The sequence below is a fragment of the Aricia agestis genome, chromosome 6, assembly GCF_905147365.1.
Source record: "Aricia agestis chromosome 6, ilAriAges1.1, whole genome shotgun sequence".
Lineage (NCBI taxonomy): Eukaryota > Metazoa > Arthropoda > Insecta > Lepidoptera > Lycaenidae > Aricia > Aricia agestis.
The window spans coordinates 18,671,744-18,692,729 of NC_056411.1; the positions used below are offsets into that span (position 1 = coordinate 18,671,744).

The following is a 20,986-nucleotide window of genomic DNA, read 5'->3' on the forward strand; positions in this document are numbered from 1 at the left end:
ATTATTAAATGTATTTTCCAATTTAACATCTGGTGTATAAAATTTTTCCCCCACCCCTTTAAGGGGGCCGAAGAGGGGTCAGATATTGTATCAAACTTTTTTTTTGACATGAAAACTACTGATCCGATTTGAATATGGTTTTCGCAGATATATTTGTCTTCTTCTAACTTCATATCTGGTGTATAAAATTTTACCCCCCACCCCTCAAAGGGGACCAAAGAGGGGGCAGATTTTGTATCAAACTTTTTTCTTGAATAAACTTACATCATATTATAAACTGTATTTTCCAATTTAATATCTGGTGTCTCTAAGGGGACAAAAGAGGGGGAAAGATTTTGTATAAAACTTTTTTCTTTAACACGAAAACTACTGATCCGATTTGAATAATATATGCCTTATTCAAACTTAGCATCTGCGCCCCTCCAAACCCCCCCCCCCCCTTCCTGGTAATGTTGCTAAGCAAAAAGGCGTCGCGTCATTAGTGTTAAATTTTAATTCTCCTTTTTTAGGAACAAAGTAAGTTATTTATTAAAAGTGAATTTATTCTAACCTAAACTAAAGATACAGTTTTCAAGTGTCATTGGATCAATATGCGGGGATCTTTGCCCCGGCCTTACTTGGGGGCTGCGCCCCCCCAAATCCTCCCCCACCAGGTAATGTCTCCAAGCAAAAACGTGTTGCGTCGTTAGTGTTGAGTTTTACTTCTCCTTCTTTAGAATCAAAGTAAGTTATTTATTAAAAAGTGAAATTAATCTAACCAAAACTAAACATTCAGATTTTGCGTGTCGTTTGATTAATATGCGGGAGGCTTTGCCCCTGCCGTTACCCCCCCATACCCGCCCCCCTCCTGGTAATGTTGCAAATACATGTTGCGTCGTTAGTGTCGAGTTTTAATTCTTATTCCTTAGGAACAAACTAAGTTATTAATTAATAGTGAAACATACAGATTTCGAGCGTCTATCGATATCTGAATCGAGCGATATCTGGATTTGCCTGGATATGGACAGACGGACAGGCTGATATTATATCTTTGTAATCGGGTTCCGTTTTTTACCATTTGAGTAAGGGACCATAAAAAGGAGAGAATTATCCATTTCCGTTATTATAAACGGCTACGAAGTCGCGGGAAACAGCTATCCATACTAATATTATAAATGCGAAAGTGTATTTGTTTGTTTGTTTGTCTTTTCTTCGCAGCCTAACGAAGCAACCAATTGACTTGATTTTTGGCATCGACTTAGTTGAAAGAATGGAGAGTAACATAGGCTACTTTTGGTCTTGGAAAAACATCATGTTTCTAAAGGAGATTTGCAAGAATATTCGTATTGTACATGATTTTCGAATTCCACTTTTTGCTATTGGCCGTACTTTGTACTAACACCCTTACAAATAAAAATTGTCTTACAAAGTAAATTTATAATATATATACCATAAAGTTAATATACCTAGCGGAATAGAGCAACAATCTCGAGCTGTCAAACGTAACCAAAATTGGTTTTCATCTGTGTGAAAAAGATGTGTACATATACACTTACACAAGCATGATTGAACATGATTTCTATAAGACTAAATTGTCAACGTGCGGCACGTGCCGACTGGACGTCAAAAAAAGAGTGCTGTCATGTATCACACGTCTCTTTTTACTGTGTGTTACTGATAGTGACATTTCTCTTGCACAGGCCTTTGTTTCTCTATTCCGCTAGGTATATTAACTTTATGATATATACAGACAAAAACAAATAAACTTTATATAGATATGCGCTGTGATAATATTTTGGTTAGTTAAATGGATGCTTATGTTGTTTCAAACTTCGTAGTGCTGAAATTCATATATCAAACTGTTACCGTGAATTTGCCTACGATTTTAATAATTCTATATCTTTTTCAGGATCAAAATGATCTTCCGAATAAAATCGAAATTGGTTGGGTGGTTTAGGTGTTAAGAAATAACAGGTAGACGCGCTGTCGAATTTCGAATAATTAAATAGTCAAACATGATTACTTTTAAAGCCGAGTCGACAGTACCAAGCAAAGCAGAACATCTTAGCATTATTTACTTTAAAATTATTAAATCGTCTCAATATTTTTGTACAAATATCCTTTAAACTAAAGATTAGTAATAAAAAAGTAAAATTTCAAAATTTTACACTGTTCTAGTTATGGCGACTTTTGTTTTCGGCTTTGTTTTAGCTCGTTTGTTGTGTTATCTGTGCTAAATCTGATAACGTTAAAAATGTAAAGCGGGGGTCAGAGTGACCGACTTACCGCTACCTGAACTCATCAGGATTATAAATTATGTAACAGTATCTTACGGCTCACCTACTTTTGTGTTTTCATGTTAAAGGCCTAATTACTACCGCACGAGACGTATATTATTATCTTTTACTGTAATTACATGAAAATTTTGATACTATAGCCCCCTACATTATTTGTCAAACTCTACATTAAATTGAAGTTTAATTATCATTGAATGTATTTGCCGTTATTTTATGATTTATGAATAAAAACTTACTGTTAAATGAATGATCGTAGTGCAGGTTAAAAACCTTTGAAAACACCGGTTATTTGTAAAGTTTACAGGTTGTTATTTATTTAACGTATTTTTTAACTTGTATACGGTAGAGTTTAGCTTGTACGTACGTAAAAATAGTGGTGAAAGAATTCAGTTTTTTCGCGTTTCGATTCATAAACAATTAAGTATAAAAGTTTATATTTCCGTACCGTAAATAAAGTTTATAATTTTTAAACGTATTAACGACGCGTTTTGGAATGTAAACAAAACACTCGACCTCCGAACACATTTTTACATTTGGGCATTACTTACCTGTCAACACTGTAATAAAAGGCACTTGGATAACACACAGACGGTAATATTACGTATTTTGTGTATAATATTCTGTGATCAATAGTCCGCCATAGGAGGAGCGGCGCTCGCAGTCGATATTGTACTGAGCGGTTGTGACACATGCGTACTGCGCCGTGCCAGCTGACCGCGGGAACATTTGATAATATAAAAATTGTCTGTACGTCTGTTACTCTTACCCAATAACTACGGTTATTGGTACATAGATTCTTAGACTCTTTATTAACGTATGATCAATTGTTATTGTAGAAAAGAGTATGCGTGTACATATTACGCACTACAGTAAATACTGACAGCTGTATGCTTCTTTTTGCGCGTAAGCACGCAGTCAACAACCAGCGATTGAATGTTTAAAAATAATTTCGACGCGCAGTTTTAAAACAAAATCTTTTACGCACAATCTTTGTTGGTATAAGTTGTATTTTGTTATTGTTTTGTTGTATGCTTAAACATACACAAGATGTTAATGTAAACACCGTTATCCTTGAAACTATCAAATGAGCCCGTCAAAATGAACAACTTTTTCTATGAGAACAATGCTGGAAACTCAAAAAAAAGTCTTCATACCCATGGAAATTGCCGATCCGGGCATCCGTATCCAGGGTATGAAGACGCCATTTTTTTGAGTTCCCAGCATTGTTCTCATGGAAAAAGTTGTTCATTTTGACGGGCTCCTTTGATGGTTTCAAGGATAACGGTGTTTACACTAACACACTGTATACTGTATAGGCGTGAACTCTAAGAAAAGGTTAATAATTATCTAACCTGAGAACAGGTTTTTATCAACTTTTATATTGATACTAGAAACAATTTATGAGGCAAAACAACATTTGCCGGGTCAGCTAGTTTTGTTATAACAAAGTACGATCTCTTCCTTATTTAATAACTCCTTTTGGTTATAATGGGTATGTTATAATGGAACCTATTTTGTAGTTATTTGGGCGACTAAAAATACGAATCATGAGATAAAATCTCGACTCTTCAAAATATAATCAAAGTATTACTTGGTGGGCCTTGCGGCTTGCCGGTCCTCCAGGGCGCTCCGTAGCGCACCGCTCGCGCGTAGCCGCATCGTAGCGCGTAGCAAGGCTGTAGCAGACATCTACGCGTTTAACATTACTTACTTAGGGTGGGTTGCACCAACTTACTTTAGCTATAACTGTAACTTTAACTATAACTACAATGCAAAATGTCAAATCTTTCGTAAAAGTAAAAAATGGACGCCATATTTAACCATAACCTTGAGCTCGACAAAGGCTTTGAATAAAAGTGGCGAAAAAAGGAACTAACGCTGCCATCATACCAAAACGCCATATTTAACAGTTCTCCTTTACCAGCAGCGCCCCCGCCCACGATCATTTATAGCCATGTCGGATCAGCTGTCATCTGTCAAATTCTGTGGTCAAAATTAAGAGGATACAACAGCGGCTAGAGAAATGAAAAAAAAGTACGTGTAATATCTATAGCTGTCTCCCTTACCTCAAGCCTATACCGCAGAACGCGATAGAGACAACTGCAGAAAATCCAGAAAATCAACGATTCGTTGTCCCCTGATTCCTTCTCCAAAACTTAACCGATTTAAGTACTTTTTTCATTAAAGATTAAAAAAAGGCTTGAGCTGTGTTCCTATGTTTTGCTTTTTTTGTATAATCTTGCCAAATCTGTTTTCTGGACGTTTGAACACAGCGGAAAATCTGGCCATTTTTTTGGGTTTTTGAACGTTCATATCTTATTTAATAATTAAATTATGAAAAAAAAGAAAACATAGGGACATTGTATTAGTGGCCGTAGATATTCAGGAAAAAAATTATAACTCTACTAGCATTATCCAGGGAGGAAACAGGGGACAACGTTTGTATGGAAAAAAGGGCGGTGTGGAATCCTCTTAAGGTTAAAGTTAAAGTTAGCCTTAACTATGTCTATCACCATAACTTTGACCATAACTTTCAGTTTAACCACGGCTCTGGTACAACCCACCGTTAGTTTTAGTAGAGTATCGAGATTCAGAGGATTTTAGGTATTTAAGGTATGTAAGGTAGGTACATCATAGTGATTTTAAAACACAAATGTATGTTTGTTTTTACATTGTCTACCTGTTTGTTACCTCAGTGTTTAAACTAATGAACGGATTTTGATGGTTACGGAGATACATCGAGTCTTGGAAAATCATAGTTTTCATCCCGGTAAAATGTGCGGTTCCCTTAACTTTCTTCGCAATATTGCAGGCAGTATCAAGTATTAATCTTTTAACTGACGCATGCGGCATGCAAATCTATTTTAAGCCGCAACCAAAACACCATAAAAGTTTTTAACGGCCATAAGTCCAACTTCCGCGTAATTGCTTCAATTAGTTCGTTCTAAATACGGCACTGTGGACTTTACTGCCCCAAACAGAGTGACACCCTTATGGCTTAGATAATAAGGTGCAAAGCTACTAACGGCCCCATTAGCGACCCATCACCACGCACGTCCCACTTTTCCATTGGATATAATATGTATATCTAGACTAGCTGTCCCGGTAATCGTTGTTTTGCCATATAAAGTATTTCGCCCATATTATTTATTGAAGTGAATAAATAAGTACGGCACCATGGCAACGTCCATCGCTATCCCGTCGCACAAACAATGGTCGCCGTCAGTCTCGAGTTGTAATAATTTACTATTATTTATTCAACAAATGCACTTATCAATATAAAAAGTAGCCAGTAGCCGATTCTCAGACGTACTGAATATGCATAAGTATAAAATTTGGTTAAAATCAGTAAAGTCGTTTCGGAGGAGTACGGTAACTACATTGTGACACGAGAATTTTATATAGGTAAAGTTTGTAAGGTGAACACCGTTATCCTTAATACCATCAAATGAGCCCGTCAAAATGAACAACTTTTTCTATTAGAACAATGCTGGGAACATAAAAAAAAATCCGTCGCCATACCCATACAAATTGACGATCCGGGCAACCGTGTATGGGTATGAAGACGGCATTTTTTTTGAGTTCCCAGCATAATTGTTCTCATATAAAAAGTTGTTCATTTTGACGGGCTCATTTGATGGTTTTAAGGATAATGGTGTTCACCCGAACAACCTGTTTAGTGTATAAGATATTATATAAAATTCTCGTGTCACAGTGTTAGTTTTTTCACCAAATTTTATGGTGACGACGGCATGATGTAAATACGATAATACGTCCAACTCTTTCGACATTCGCGTATAAACTGAGTTAGGGCCCGATTCGCAGAGTAGTGTAATAAGCGCCGCACTAACTAGGGTACACGCCCACCCTGCATGTAGGGCACTTCATATCGTGTGGTGTAATACACGTTTAAGGATTATTAGGTAGGCGTCAACATAAGGAATCGTTATTGAATTTTTAAAGTGATGGTCTGACAAATTGTATCAGTAGCGAACGTGTGCCCGAAACCGGCGCCGCCGTCTGGCGGGAAATCAGTAATAACTAATAAGTCTTTTACCGGTAACTTGTACCTAGGCTGTAGCAAATAGATAAAATACTTATTCATTCGCCTTCTGCGAGTTTTTAGACTAAATAAAGGAGCGGAACATATAGGTCTGTACTCTTTTTAACCGACGTCAAAAAAAGGAGGTCATTAGAAAGTCGATTTAAAATTATTGTAGTTAACTTAAATCACTTGCAGTGGCGAAGAGTCCATATAACTCGATTCCCGTCGGCTTCCCTTTTGGAAAATCGAATCTATGGGCGAAATACATTTTTATCTAATAAATATTTTACATACTTAAAAAACTTTAAATTCACAAATTTTGTAGGCGTTTAGCCTACAAAATTTTATATGCAATAAATTTTTCTCTCACTTGAAATAGTTATTAGTTTGAATTAGTAATTAATCGCCTACAAATTTATATAGGCAACGCAACGTGCAGGCCATCTCCGATAGAAGCCGATAAATTAGCGGGTTATTTCTTCATACAACGATATTTCATAGTAAGCATCTGTCCTTTTCATTCCTGTGAACTGATCGTCATGTTCTATCTCGTTCTGGCACGCGCCAATATACTCGGAAATAAGCCGATACTCGGCGAGTTATTACGGAGAACGGTTAATTAGCAACGCACAAGTGCGAGCGAGAAAGATGAACTTCATGCAGTAAAATTGTTATGAGTCAAATAGCGGATGAGTTTTTTTTTTTATGAAATAAGGGGGCAAACGAGCAAACGGGTCACCTGATGGAAAGCAACTTCCGTCGCCCATGGACACTCGCAGCATCAGAAGAGCTGCAGGTGCGTTGCCAGCCTTTTAAGAGGGAATAGGGGAGGGAAGGGAAGGGAATAGGGTAGGGGATTGGGCCTCCGGTAAACTCACTTACTCGGCGAAACACAGCGCAAGCGCTGTTTCACGCCGGTTTTCTGTGAGAACGTGGTATTTCTCCGGTCGAGCCGGCCCATTCGTGCCGAAGCATGGCTCTCCCACGTATAAAAACGAGTGTTTGTAAACAACTTGTTTGTTTTGTGTTTAAATGTCGAATGTTATTTGTTTTAGCGTTAAGAAGAGTGCAGTGTCGCGAATTTAAATTATTTTGTATTGTGATTTGTTAATTGTGACTCGTACAGCTGAGACTGTTGTCTGACAGATTATTTGCTGTCGAAGGAAACTTCGTTTTCCAAACTTAGTTTTGAATGACCGCATACAGTGCCGTCACGCATACAACTTAACTCAGAAGGCATTTTTCAAAGGCATCATTATCAAACTTGAAACTCGAACATTGTTGAACATCAGTGCTGAGCGTTTTGGTAAGTAGATTTTTTACTCCGGCTTCCCTTCCGAAAATATTCACCCTTCGCCACTGATCACTTGTCAACCAGATAATAATGAATTACAATTTTCAGCTAAGAACAAGTCTGATGAGTGAACCAAATTAGATCAGAATCAGCAGAGTTCGTACATAGAGGCGGCAAAATTAAGGTTGCCTATACTCATAAAAAATATATATCCGGCCCTGCGATGTTCGATTCTAGGTTGAGAGATTATCAGCATTTACAAACATTTTTTGTCAGAATAAAGAGAAGCCAAGAATGTGTATTGCCGTAAAGCCTAAGCTACTTATCCAATTTTCAAGAATAAGGTCAAAGGTGTCAAAAGCTGAAAAACCGAGCACCTACGTTTATTACTTAAAATTAGGGTTGCTAAAGGATTCCTCTTCCGCTTCCTCATAATGAGGAAGTTCCACAATATTTTGGGTTCCTCAACCGTTACCGCATCCTCATAAATAAAAAAATTAAAAATCCTCTTCCGCTATCGCTTCCTCAAAATTTAAGAGGAATTATATGAGAAATTTCACTACGCATGCGCGTCGCGTATCCAATCATGGCAATGCACACGCCAGAGCGAGAGAATTGTATCATTCACTTATCTTTTTAGGGTTCCGTACCCAAAGGGTAAAAACGGGACCCTATTACTGAGATTTCGATGTATGTCCGTCTGTCTGTCTGTCTCCAGGCTGTATCTCAAGAACGACTATAGCTAGCCTTCTGAAATTTTTACAGATTGTGTATTTTTGTTGCCGCTATAACAACAAATACTAAAAATAACGCAACGTAACGTAAGGTAATTAATATTTAAGGGGTGCTCCCATACAACAACCTTGACTTTTTTGGCCTTTTTTGCTCGTAATCAATAATGGCAACAGATACGCACTTGAAATTTTCACAAAGTCCTTAATTGTATATGTGTCGCAGCCGACTGGTTTAAATAGCCGTTCAATCAAACAGCTAGCCCTTTGACTGAACAACGCCATTCAATCACACGGCTATACGTCGTTTAGCCGACTTGTTGACTACAACGTTCAACACTACAGCTAGACGACGCTTAGCCAACTGGTTTAATGGCAAATTAACTAGGGCGACCATTAGATTTAAACCTACTTTTGGACTTTTTAGATCTTGTGTTTGTTTTTGTTTTGGCGGGGAGCTGCGCCGCCGGAGCCCTTTTATTTGACGCCGAACCCCCCTTTCGGGGAGGCTGCGTCCATCCATTTCGTAACCCCGTAATTTCTCCTCGAATATTTGTTTGAATTTTGATTCACTCGTATGTGCCTCCACAATTTTTGTCTCTTTAATAACACTTAAGTAACTTTTATTAACTACTTTCTTTCCGAAAAACAACCACAGACACCAACAAACACCTGCAAGTTGACGCCATATTGTAAATAAAACGCACCTAGCGCCGCAGCGGTGCGCGCTGAACTACTTCAATTAGACGGCGCGGCGGCTTTTGAATCAGCTGTAGTGTTGAACGTTTTGAGCGACTAAAATATTCAATATAAAAGCTAGCCGTGTGATTGAATGGCGTTGTTCAAAGCTATAACCGTGAGAGCGGGCTATTATAGTGCTGGTGTGAGTACCTAATGACTACATTAGGTACTCACACCAGCACTATAATAATAAAGACTTAATGAATAAAGTGGCTAACAATTTAAAAAATTTCATATTTTTGCATAAATTTATTTGAAACCAAAATATGTGAAATTTATGTATAGTCAGATGTATTATACAAACTGTTTAAGTTAGCCCATGAATGTCGAAACTTGTAAAAAAATCAGCCCTACATATTCGTCTATATTTGTCCATGATCTGCGTCGATTGTCCATACTGCAATACGTCCATCATAGCCCAACATAAACAGATACTCACATTGAGTTATAAGTACTACTTATATTTATTTCATAAGTACTCATTAAAATATTAATGAAACACTTTTTTCGTAACTTATAATAATTTAATTTTAATTAATTGACATTAAAAATACTTAATTTAAAATGGTTAGGCTAAGTAATAAGTGTAAAATACTTAAAAATAAATTACATTAAAACAATAAGTAGATACATAAGTTTAGTTCCTTTGGAAAACTGTTTTGGTATCTTCGGTGGCAAGATTTTCAGTACATATCTTATTAATTAATAGCGACTAGTAATATTATTAAACTTTGGGATTGAAAAACTTTGGGATTTAAGTAGCCACTTACACAATATTTTGGTACTATTTTCTTAATAAATAGGTACATACAATACCTTTATTCAATAGTATTCTTTGCTACAAACTACACTATGTTTAGTAACATTCTTAAAATAATTTCATGAATAATACTTAATGTCCTACAGAAGGCCTGTTTTTAAAAAGTAACATTACTAAAAACTAAATTTGACTGGAAACACATTAACATGAAAATTGTATGTTTCTTAGAAGCATAAACATTATTGTCTTAACAGTAATGAAAATGGTTCTTCACATATTTTGTTGTATGAATTTTCTTTCATTGATGCAGTTTTCTAGTTCATCATGGTATTTATCAATCTTTGCGTCAAAACCTGGGCTTTGTATGCCACAGTCAAAGCTGTTGCCCGTTATAATTTTTTCCTTGTTCATCGTTGAATCAAAACGCACCTTCTTGCCGGGTGTATAAGTCCTATTTTGGGATGTATCTATATTATCTATAGCTCTTTCTCTAAGTGGAGTAACATTGGTGTTAAGTCTTGTATTTCTGATGGTCTTTATTGTTTCATACTGGTGTTCCTCGTCCAACTCCTCAATTTCTATTTCATCGGAATTATCAAGTTTCAGAGCGGGGTTTTCTATCCCGGGTTCCTTCTTCTCTGATTTAATTTTTGGTGTTTTTCTTGGCACTTCATACGGGTTCAGTGTTACGTTTGCTTCTACCTTTTCCCCTTTGAACTTTTTCTTTAAAGTTTTGAATACTTTTTTTGATAACTTGGTTGCTTTGAATAAATTGTGTTTGGAATCCTTTTTACTGTCTTGTGAATCGTTAGTATTATTTTGGCTATTTCTATTTAGAATATCCCCCGAACTGAACTGAGAAACATCACACCCGAGTATTTTACTTTGCTTGTTATAGTGTGTATCAACAATGTCTTCTCCTATGTTTTCATAGATGGGGCTCTCCGATCTATACAACCCAACATTTTCATATTCATGTGCTTCTGCAGGCATTGATGATTCATTAAAAGTAGACACGGTGCTGTTAGTATCATGAGCGAATAGTCTTCTAGGCATTATGTTGTTTGGGACGTTATCTATTTCTCTAGGTGCCATAGTGTTATACTCTAAATCATTGGTTTCATCTCTATCCAAAAACGGGTTTTCCGCACCCTCAGCAACTTCATATTGCAAATTAGGATCTAGGAATGGGTTGGTGTTCTTTTTATTGGAAACTATCTTCTTTTTAGTGATTATTGTTATAGTTTTGATCTCCATGATGTTGCTCTCGTTTAAATCGTCGTCCAAATATAACGATTGATTGGAATTCATTGGAGAATCTAAAGCGAGGCGGTCAATAAAACTCAAATTGATATTGCTGTTGCTAGTGTTGTTAATGAATACTTGATTTGTGAGGTTTGTCTGCATGCTCATTGTTTGGTGTATAGAGGACAAATCATTGTTGATTAATTCCTGAGTTGTTGTAGCACTCAATGATTTCTGTTCAACTATTGATATTCCTGAATCAGCTTCAAGATGATCCACACTGTCAATATCATATTTATGTATTGATGTTACCGGACTTAATTCTATCTCGGGGACAGTGTTCTGCTGTGTAGCATTATGTAACTCAGTCAAGTTTGCATAAATTGGTTCCGAATTGCTCGTTTGTGATAGTGGTTCGATACTATTACTAGTCGTAGGTAAATCTTTGTAAGTCTTGAAATTTTTCCGCACATTTTCCAATTCCTTCATCAGGAATTCGTTTACAGCTGCCTTATTTACTCCTAAATCTAATCCGGAGTTCTCAAATGCTACAATATCACAGCTCTTGGTTCGTTTGCGTTTTTTAGTAGCGGTTATCTCCATAGCGTTGTTGCACATAGGATCCTCGTTGGCCAACAGATCTAGGGCTGGATTGAGGTACACGTTAGGACCCGTCTGTATTTTTCTCTTGGCTGTGATCACTTCGAATTGATTGTTGTCAACTGGTTCCATAATGATCTGAAAGGATATAAAGTAATGTTAATGGCTAATGATGTTAATTTTAATAAACAGTAACCTAATTCCTTTATTTATAACGACTAATTTATAGACGTGAGCATTAATTCTGAGTTATTTTCACTTAAATATTAACAACGATGATAAGAATAGATGTTGTTTGTACACAAAAAGCAACAGGATGGCAGGAGTGCAAAGCAGAATATAGTAACCATACTACCGTGCTGGTTTCTTGCAAAAACAATGATTTAAAGACACTTTATTATTCCTTGTAATTAACCAGCTTATGTTTCTTTATAGTTCCTAGAAATTACTTCGTTTTAATTAAAAAAACTTACTTACCCATGTAGTTTACGAACAATAGTTTCGACACCAAAAGATACAGTTTTCCACTTGTTGCTGATGTGAACTTGCTTTAATATTATACAATGTACTATAATAAAAATATTTTCGTCAATTCATTATACTTTTAGATTACTTTTCATTGATAATTTTATCACGAAACAGAACAATGCTCAGCCGACCGAAACGACAGGTGTTTGATTGTGGCGGTTAATTCTTGAGTTGTCAGATTTAAAAATAGACGCTTATTGCAATACCATTATAAAAAATGCAATATTTTGTTCTATTATTCGAACAAAATATTGCATTAAAAATATGTTTTTTTACGAATTTTGTTAATATAGTTCATAAATTACAATTTTCGTATTTTATGTGGACAAAGAGTATTTCTTGATTATATAAACTTGTAATTTGGAATTTGTTTTCTGTTTGCATTCCATAGATGGCGCTGCTAATACTATATTAAAATTAAACTCGAAATGCTTCGCTTTACAAAATTAACTTAATTTTAATAAGACGATTTTGTTAATTAAATATGTCACTTTATAAATACTACAAAATATTTTAATTGACTTTAGATTATGAAATTTACTGTACTTAGCTACTTTATAGTCATGAGCTTATTTTCTATTGCAATAATTAAAAAAGGGAAATGTATGTAAAAAGAAACACATCGTATTTTAACATCTTATCTTTATTGCTTACATTAAAAGTAAGTAAAATAATAATATATATTACAATATAAAAAATAAAAAAGCATGGTCAAATGCAGCCGAACAAAATAAGTACATACAGTACAAAATAAGTATGTAATAACACAATGTTCAACATACTATTTTTACATGAACTGAAATTTTAAGAGTACACAAAAATACCACTTAAGTACCAACAGTACCTAAAGCCTGTCAAGAAAGTGACGAAATTAAAAAGTGGCAACATCGTAGTGTCATCCCTTTCAAATCAGTCTAAGAAAAAAGGGATGACACTACGATGTTGGCACTTTTTAATTTCTTCACATTCTTGACTATATAATTTTAGTATTAGGTACTATGTTGTAGACTGCTTGAATAATCGCACTTATTAGCTTGATTCTAGATAACTTGAATTAAGTACCTAAATAAGTATTACGCCGTCACACGCATAATTGTCTTTGTGTTGAGCTAGTTTCAAGTACAAGGCTCAGTATATATTACGGTAATAATTATACTCCGGTTCGTGTAGTGCGACAAAAATCTGGGGTCAATATCAAGAACAGACAGTACTAAAATAATATAAATATTAATTTTGAATTATTGAATTTTATAGCTTTATCATTATAACTTTGTATACTTACAAGTAACGATCACAAACATTGGTGTATGTCTACAGCTTAGCTGGTGCACTTACTGTATACAAAAATAGTTTACATCTATTGAATATTGAAAATAGTAACTACTCGCATTTTATATTGGTTCAGTACAGTTTTCTCTTGTTGAATAATAGATGGCGCTACAGGTATTACTTTTATAAGACATTTTTGATTTTTCTACCCATAATAATATGATTTCTATTCTAATGTAAAACTCGCCATTCAAAACATTTCTTTGAGGATTCGTTGTTGCTGTAGCCTGTAACCTATGTGAATTTACCAAGGTCCCAATCATACAAATATTAAACTTCAATACAGTAGCAGGCGCGTAAATGCTATATTTACTTAGGCGCAGCGCAGACGACAGACTCAGTGCCGTAAATAGGGCGGTGCCACCGTTGCCCAGGCACAGGGGGGGCGCAAAAATGGCCAAACCAGGCAGGAGTATTATTTTTTCGGTTTGCTCCCGATAATAGTTATCGCTGCGCCCCTAGAGCACGATTCCAACAGTATTATACATTGCTTTGGGTAATATAATAATTAATATCTAAAAAAGCAATGGCGCAGTTGTAGAAGCTCGCACAGGGCGGAAAAAAGACTGTTTACGGCACTGGACAGACTATCCTCATTCCTCGACGCACTTTTTAGTCCGCGGAAATAGAACCTGCAGCGCAGACGTGTGCGTTACTGCCAGTGCCGTAAATAGGGCGGTGCCACCGGTGCCCAGGCACAGGGCGTAGACTCTGGGGGGGTTAGGTTAGTATTCAAAACAGTGAAATAGACCTATAAGTACATTTCTTTGGGTAATATAATATCTAAAAAAGCAAGGGCGCAGTTGTAAAAGGGCGCAAAAAAGACTGTTTACGGCACTGGTTACTGCATATAATAATTGTATAGGATCTATTTCCACGGACTTAAATGTGCGTCACGGATAGTCTGTCGTCTGCGCTGCACCTTAATGCTTTGACACTGCGCTCCTACCATAGGTTCCATAGAAAGAAACCTCTACACTCTGTAATAAACAAAGTGGCAGATTAACAATTTAATTCCCAGAATACCTGTCATTTTGTTCCTAAAATTCGTGTTTATATTCTACTGCATTTCTGCTATGGTCATGCTAAAGCTGATATCATACCACACTTTTTCACGGTCCGGTGGGGTGGCCCCTTGCAAAGACGTCGATGCTTGCCTTATTTCTTATGGGTTATTACACTGCCCTAAGTCCTTATTTACACCTACCGAGTACACTGGCGAGACAGCTTCCTCTCGGTCAAGTTTTACTCGTAATCAGGCCCTAAATTAGTGTAAGGGTCCCAAAATATAGTGTGGTGTAATCAGTAATAAACTAATAGCTTATTCATCCTGGCGCTTGCTTCTGTATCAATGTTACGAAAACTAACACGTGTATCTATTCACATTTTATACATTACATCATAGTGAGCTAGATACATATATTTAACAACTAACATTTTACATATTACACAGATTTCTATTGACCTAAATATACACATTAAAAACATTATCACCGCAGAAGAGATATCACAATCTATAGAGAGAAAAAGACTATAAGAGAGTAAGGAGGAAAGAGAGATTTTAAATGTATTATCATTGACATTTATTAGTAAACATAATATAAAGCGTGTGTTCCGATATACAACCCAGTGTAAGTACTAGCGAGCACTCATGAGTCATGACGTCATGCTGTTGATTCTTTCCGAAAAAGGCAAGTGCATTGACGTTGCACCAAATAGGAGCGCGACGAGTCCCGCGACACCTACGTATGCGTGCGTAATGCGGCGCCTACCCTTACACGGCGCCCGAGTGCGTTAATTGGTCTGTCCCTGAAGACCTTCGGTGAAGCACTTAAAAATCTCTCGGCTAACCGTCGGCCCAAAGTTCGCGATTAATCAATACTAGCTATTTGACCGAGCTTTGCTTGAAATTTGGCATTGAAAAATGATTCCTAGCTAGATCGATTTATCGCCCCCGAAACCTCCTATATAGTAAACTTCATGAAAATCGTTGGAGCCTATTCCGAGATTCCGAGAGAGAGAGATATATATATAAGAATTGCTGTTTTAAAGATATAAGATTTATCTGCCCGTGTTTAATCTCAGCTCAGTGAAAGTAATTATAGACTGAAAGACAAAGGTGAAGGTGTCGTGTGATCTCTCGAAGAAATTCAGCCCATCTACCCAGTTCAGCTGCCTCAACCACCGGGTAGCTCCCATTTCCTCTTCTCAGTCCTCTCCTACGCGTTGTAGGGGCACTTGCCCCTACAGACGTAGAGATATTAAGATAATGTAATTAGGTGTAACGTGAGTTTCATTGACAAATAATACGTCACACTTGTCTCGTTAGTACTACACGGCGTCGAATTCATGACGTCATAAACACTGGCTATAGTTTGTGCGTTCTAAGATGATATGGGTGACAGTTTTCACGTTCCTTGCTACGGGTTTTTTTAACAAAAAAAATCAAAATGTAATAGATTATATTCCATCTACAAAAACAAATGTTTCCTATAATTGTAAATGAATAAAAATGAAAAGATGCTAAATGCTAACTTATTAATAAAAATTATAAATATTAACTGTGAAATAGGAGTATAAAATTATTGTAACGAAAAAACTTGAAATATGTCATATGCATGAAACGAAACTTATGTCAATAGAGATTGACTCTGTTGAATCGAAATCAAATCGATAAAAAAGGGCGGCCATCTTAAATCGCCGGCACCACTGAAATGTCAGTACGAAATCGATAATTTCGATTGCAATTCCTTTACGAAGTGATTCGATATTTTTAAACTATCGATTAATTTTTGTTACGTAACTTCCCTACTATTGTCAATTATAATGTGTCACGCATATCATCATAAAACGCACAAACTATAGTATACTCAATTATATTTCAGAACACACCCAAAATATAGTCAAGAAAAACAGACAGTTAAACCTTTTTTAACCACTTTTACTTAACATTTATAACATCTTGGAAGACCATAAAAAGTAATAACATGAAAAATTTTATTACATAACTACATAAATAACTCACAAAATCCGGTAAAGTTTCTTGTTTCTATGAAACTATAACAAACTTATAAACAATTTTTATTACAAAATACAGTAATGTGTAGTCTGGTAACTAATTGACTGTACGAGAAATATAACAATTTGATAAATATATTATACATTAAAGTCTCATTAGCACGAGAGCTTAAATCGCGTTAAAACCTGACGCGGCGCGTCTATACTAATATGTAGTACCTAACTATATTTTATGGCCCATATTCACTTTGATTTGTGCGAGTGCAGGTGATTAGTGATTAGAAGAAAATGAAGGACTCTTACTAATCACCTGCACTAACCACCTAAAGTTAATACAGGCCTTTAGTAATCTGCAATTTAGCTCCAATAGCTATGTCCACACTGTGCCTTTTTTGTTCATCAAGGGCATGCGTTATAGCGCAGTCAATAGCGCACGTGAGGCATGCCCGCGACTAATGCGCTCTGACCGTATCCAAAACTTTCGCTTTGATCTTTTTTTCTGGAACTTGAGTTATGACGTTTTTTTTAACGCCCGTTGAAAGACCGCTCGTGCGAATGAGGGCTAATATTCTTACTAACAAATATTACGCAGCCTATAACTATTTAGGGTCCGCAGTATTAAGGTGCGGGTTCGCAGCGGGCGCCATGAAGCGACCGGAGACGACGTGTCGTCGCGACACTGCATGGTTTCTATGTATTTCTATAAAATACCCTCCGCAGCTAGCGACACGAAGCTAGCGACACTTATTCATAGAAATACATAGAAGTAGTGTCGTACACGTCGTCTGCTGCCGCTTCATGTGGCCGGCTTCCAACTTCTGTCAACAAAAGTCTGTCGTGTCCTTTCTACTATACTAGACAAAGGCAAGTAGACCAGGCCCCTTAGACAAAGTATCTTTCGTTAAAAACGATGACGAAATTCTTTATCAAAATGTATGCGGTGTGACATAAGTCATCGCTAAATGACATTTCGCTTGCGAAGACTAATGTCAAATCTCATACATTTTGATAACGAATTTTGTCATCGTTTTTAACGAAAGGGACTTTGGCTACGGCCTCAGGTATAGTTATTCGCTATGTAAATAATAAGGAAGATATTTTGTTTAATATTGCAACCTAACCCCACCAATTTTGATTTGCTTATTTATAAAAGAAGTCAGTATAGCAAAATTTTATAGCTATAACTTTCCATTTAATCTATGTACTTTAAATAAATAATATAAATGTTTGTGTCATAAAGCTAAGCAATATCACAAATATACTAACAAGAAATAAATTTATGATATAAATTTTATAACAACATGTTTTCTGATATATAATATAGCATATGTAATTAATTAAGTACACAATAGAGTAACAAAAAGCTTTATCATTATTTAGTTTTCATAATATGTTTTCTTTTTTATGATTTTGTGGTAGTGGTAGCACAGTCCATAGTTCCAAATCTCACAGATTTTAATAGGAAAAATATGTTTTACGATTCGTTTCATGGTTTGGACCATAGTAGACCATAGTAGAACCACTAAAAAGATGGTAGTTGGTCGTAAGACATTCAATTTTTACCTAATAACTAATAAGTATATTAACTACCATTAAGTCGCCTACATTTAGCGTCATGTTATGTACTATTAATTAATCCATATCTAAATCTTAATATAAATATTTTCAGGCTGGTTTTATATGCGCCCGCACGGTCTGGCGGTTCCACCGCGAGATCGGAAGCAAACGTATGTAAATGACAGAGCGACCACGCCGCTGTTTAAATAAATCGTTACATACATTGATTGTAATCTCGCGGTGTAATCGCCAAACCGCGCGTTCAGGCGGATGCACATAACTCCAGCCTTAAGGTCAGGTACACCGAAACGCAGTATGGTATTAGTCTTTTTAATATTGAACTTTATTTACTACAAAAGAAGACATTTAATTGCGAGTGATTTCAAATGCAGCAGCATTATGCACGGAGTGAACTGACCCACGATATTTTACCTAGATAATCAACAAAATAACTATAAAATCACGAGCCCTACCTTACCACAAGCTTTGCAGAAACTACAAAGCTGTTTTAATCGAGGCAAAAATCAGAAATAACGCCGTCATGTTGTAAATTTACGTGCCTGCGTATGACGAGTTGACGGATGACATTGCATGCACGTCAGATGACTAGCCTACATGTTGCTTGATATGCCTATAATCTACATGTCAGATGACTTTCATGCCTGTCGTATGACGTGCACGAACGTCGTACGACATGTCTGTATGTCGGATGACATACACGAATGTAATTTGACAAGCATGCATGTCAGATGACTTGCCTGCGTGTCAAATTACTTGTCTGCTTATCAAATGACATGCCTGTGTGTCAAATGACTATAGCCTGCATGTCAAATGACGTAGCTGCATATCAAATGACTAGACTGCATATCAAATGACTTGTCGGCTATCAAATGACGTGCACGCATGACATGCCACATTCAATAACACGTCCAACACTAGTCTATCTCGAGGTTCTTAAAGGCCCGCTGTATGGCGCGGTCTCTCTTCTTCTCCGGCAGCGCGTCAAGCCGCTGGCGCTCCTCGGCCTTCCAGTAGGGCTCCAGTGCCCGCAGTTGCGTGATGCAGGCGCGGTGCAGGGTCTGCGTGTCGGGCAGGCTGCCCCCGTGGTCCGACGGCAGCGCGGACCGCGGGATGACAGTTTCGTAGAACTTCTCGAGATTCTCGTCCTTGTTGTGAAATTTTAGCTGGAATGATAAAATATGTTTGGTATAACTTAACAACCCTTACTTAGTTCTAACTTTGCAACAGTATACTTATTTATTAAATCTATACTTAAGGCGGGGATTAATCTCAATCCAAAACGATAACTTTGCACACAACCAAAGACCAAGCGTATACGCATCGCAATAAGATTCATTGTTAACCGACTTCCAAAAAGGAGGAGGATATGTTCGTCTGTATATTTTTTTTTGTATGTTCAACCATAACTTCGCCGTTTGTGAACCGATTTTCATGATTTTTTTGTTGTTGTACAGGGTTGAATTCGAATTTGGTACCATGTTCATAAAAATGGTGATCTGATGATGGGATCCATGAGGAATCGAGAGGACTCCTTGAAATTTGTATGAAAACATATAGTGATTTTGATTTTTTCTGAAGTATTCGAGGTAAATGCTACCAAAAAGTAAGACTTCGCACCAGGTTATACCCTGGATCCGAAGGTACCGAACAGAACCTTTGAATCCTTATAGATACAGGTTCGGGGATTTCGGCGTTGTTTAAACGACTGAAAGCATAAGCCAACACATCAATTTGATTGATCATCATCATCACAATCATAATTATACCATGGGTCATCACACAAAGACCCTATTGTTGGTACTTTTCATGATATTTACATCGGAGCAGATGTTTTTGATGATTATTTCGTTGTTTGTGGACCGATTTTCAAAATTCTCGTATTGTTGTATAGGATATAATCTTAATTTTGTATGACAATTACGAAAGTGGTGAGCTGATGATGGGATCTATGAGTAATCGAGGGAAATCCTTGAAATTTATCAAAACACACATAGTGGTTAAAATGTTGTTTCTAGTAACATAAAACATTTATTATGCTACAAATAAGAGAAAATTCATACGAAGGTGTCTCTTAGTCCAAAGGTACTGAACAGAACTCCTGAACCTTTAAAGATGATAATTTGGAAATTGCAGCATCGCTTAGACAACTCCAAGCATTTACCACAATTTTGCTTACAGTAATATAATATGGATTGTTAATATTCGTAGTGGTTATCTACGCATAAAGCCTTGTCTTGTAGACAACTAAAATCAGTGAAAGGCCTTTGCCCAGCGGTGGGACAGTATAGGCTAATTAAAAAAATCATAAAATAGGGTATAAAGGGCTGAAAAGCAAAATTAAGTTCCTACATTATTAACCAGCATTATACATGATTTTCAAAATTATTTTGTTCTTTTAAAGTATATTATTACTAGATGTCCGGCGCGGCTTCGCCCGCGTAAATTAGGAATTTTACAGAAACCGTAAATTTTCCCATGAAAAATAGCTATACTCTCTTCACGTGGTCTACTCTATATATTATAGTATGTACATATTATGTGCCAAATATTGCCATAAAAATTGCTCCAGTAGTTCGTGAGATAAACCCTTTCTAATATTTCCCCCGTTTTTCCCACATTTTCCTGAGTTCGTATTAGTCGTAGCGTGATAATAATATAGCCTATAGCCTTACTCGATAAATGAGCTATGTAACACTGAAATTAGAAATACTTAAGTTTTTAAATCGGATCTGTAGTTCCTGAGATAAGCGCGTTCAAGCAAACATACTCTTCAGGTTTATAATATTATAAGTATAGATTTTTTTAAATTATCGCTTGACAAACTCGAGTCTCGATCTAAAA

The 20,986-nt window shown here is 36.4% G+C and overlaps 2 protein-coding genes across 3 annotated transcripts in view; both read right to left on the reverse strand.

Annotated features, from left to right (window-relative positions):
- Positions 1-10,041: 10,041 nt before the first annotated feature.
- Positions 10,042-12,350, reverse strand: LOC121727886. Its single transcript, XM_042115931.1, has 2 exons — positions 12,170-12,350; positions 10,042-11,830 (listed from the first exon to the last, which is right to left on the reverse strand). Exon 2 carries the CDS (start codon positions 11,822-11,824, stop codon positions 10,118-10,120), a length of 1,707 nt encoding a protein of 568 aa, XP_041971865.1. The 5' UTR covers positions 11,825-11,830; positions 12,170-12,350; the 3' UTR covers positions 10,042-10,117.
- Positions 12,351-17,579: 5,229 nt separating this feature from the next.
- Positions 17,580-20,986, reverse strand: part of LOC121728471 (alpha-tocopherol transfer protein-like) — a 32,384-nt gene continuing 28,977 nt past the window's right edge. For both annotated transcript variants that reach the window (XM_042116667.1, XM_042116666.1), the window contains one exon: positions 17,580-19,308. In XM_042116667.1, the coding sequence (XP_041972601.1) occupies positions 19,060-19,308 (249 nt within the window). In that variant the 3' untranslated portion in view covers positions 17,580-19,059. The remainder of the gene's footprint in view (positions 19,309-20,986) is intronic.

What these genes read in the sequence shown, in the direction of transcription:
- LOC121727886 (XM_042115931.1), bottom strand. Translation starts at nt 11,824, where the DNA reads ATGGAACCAGTTGACAACAATCAATTCGAAGTGATCACAGCCAAGAGA.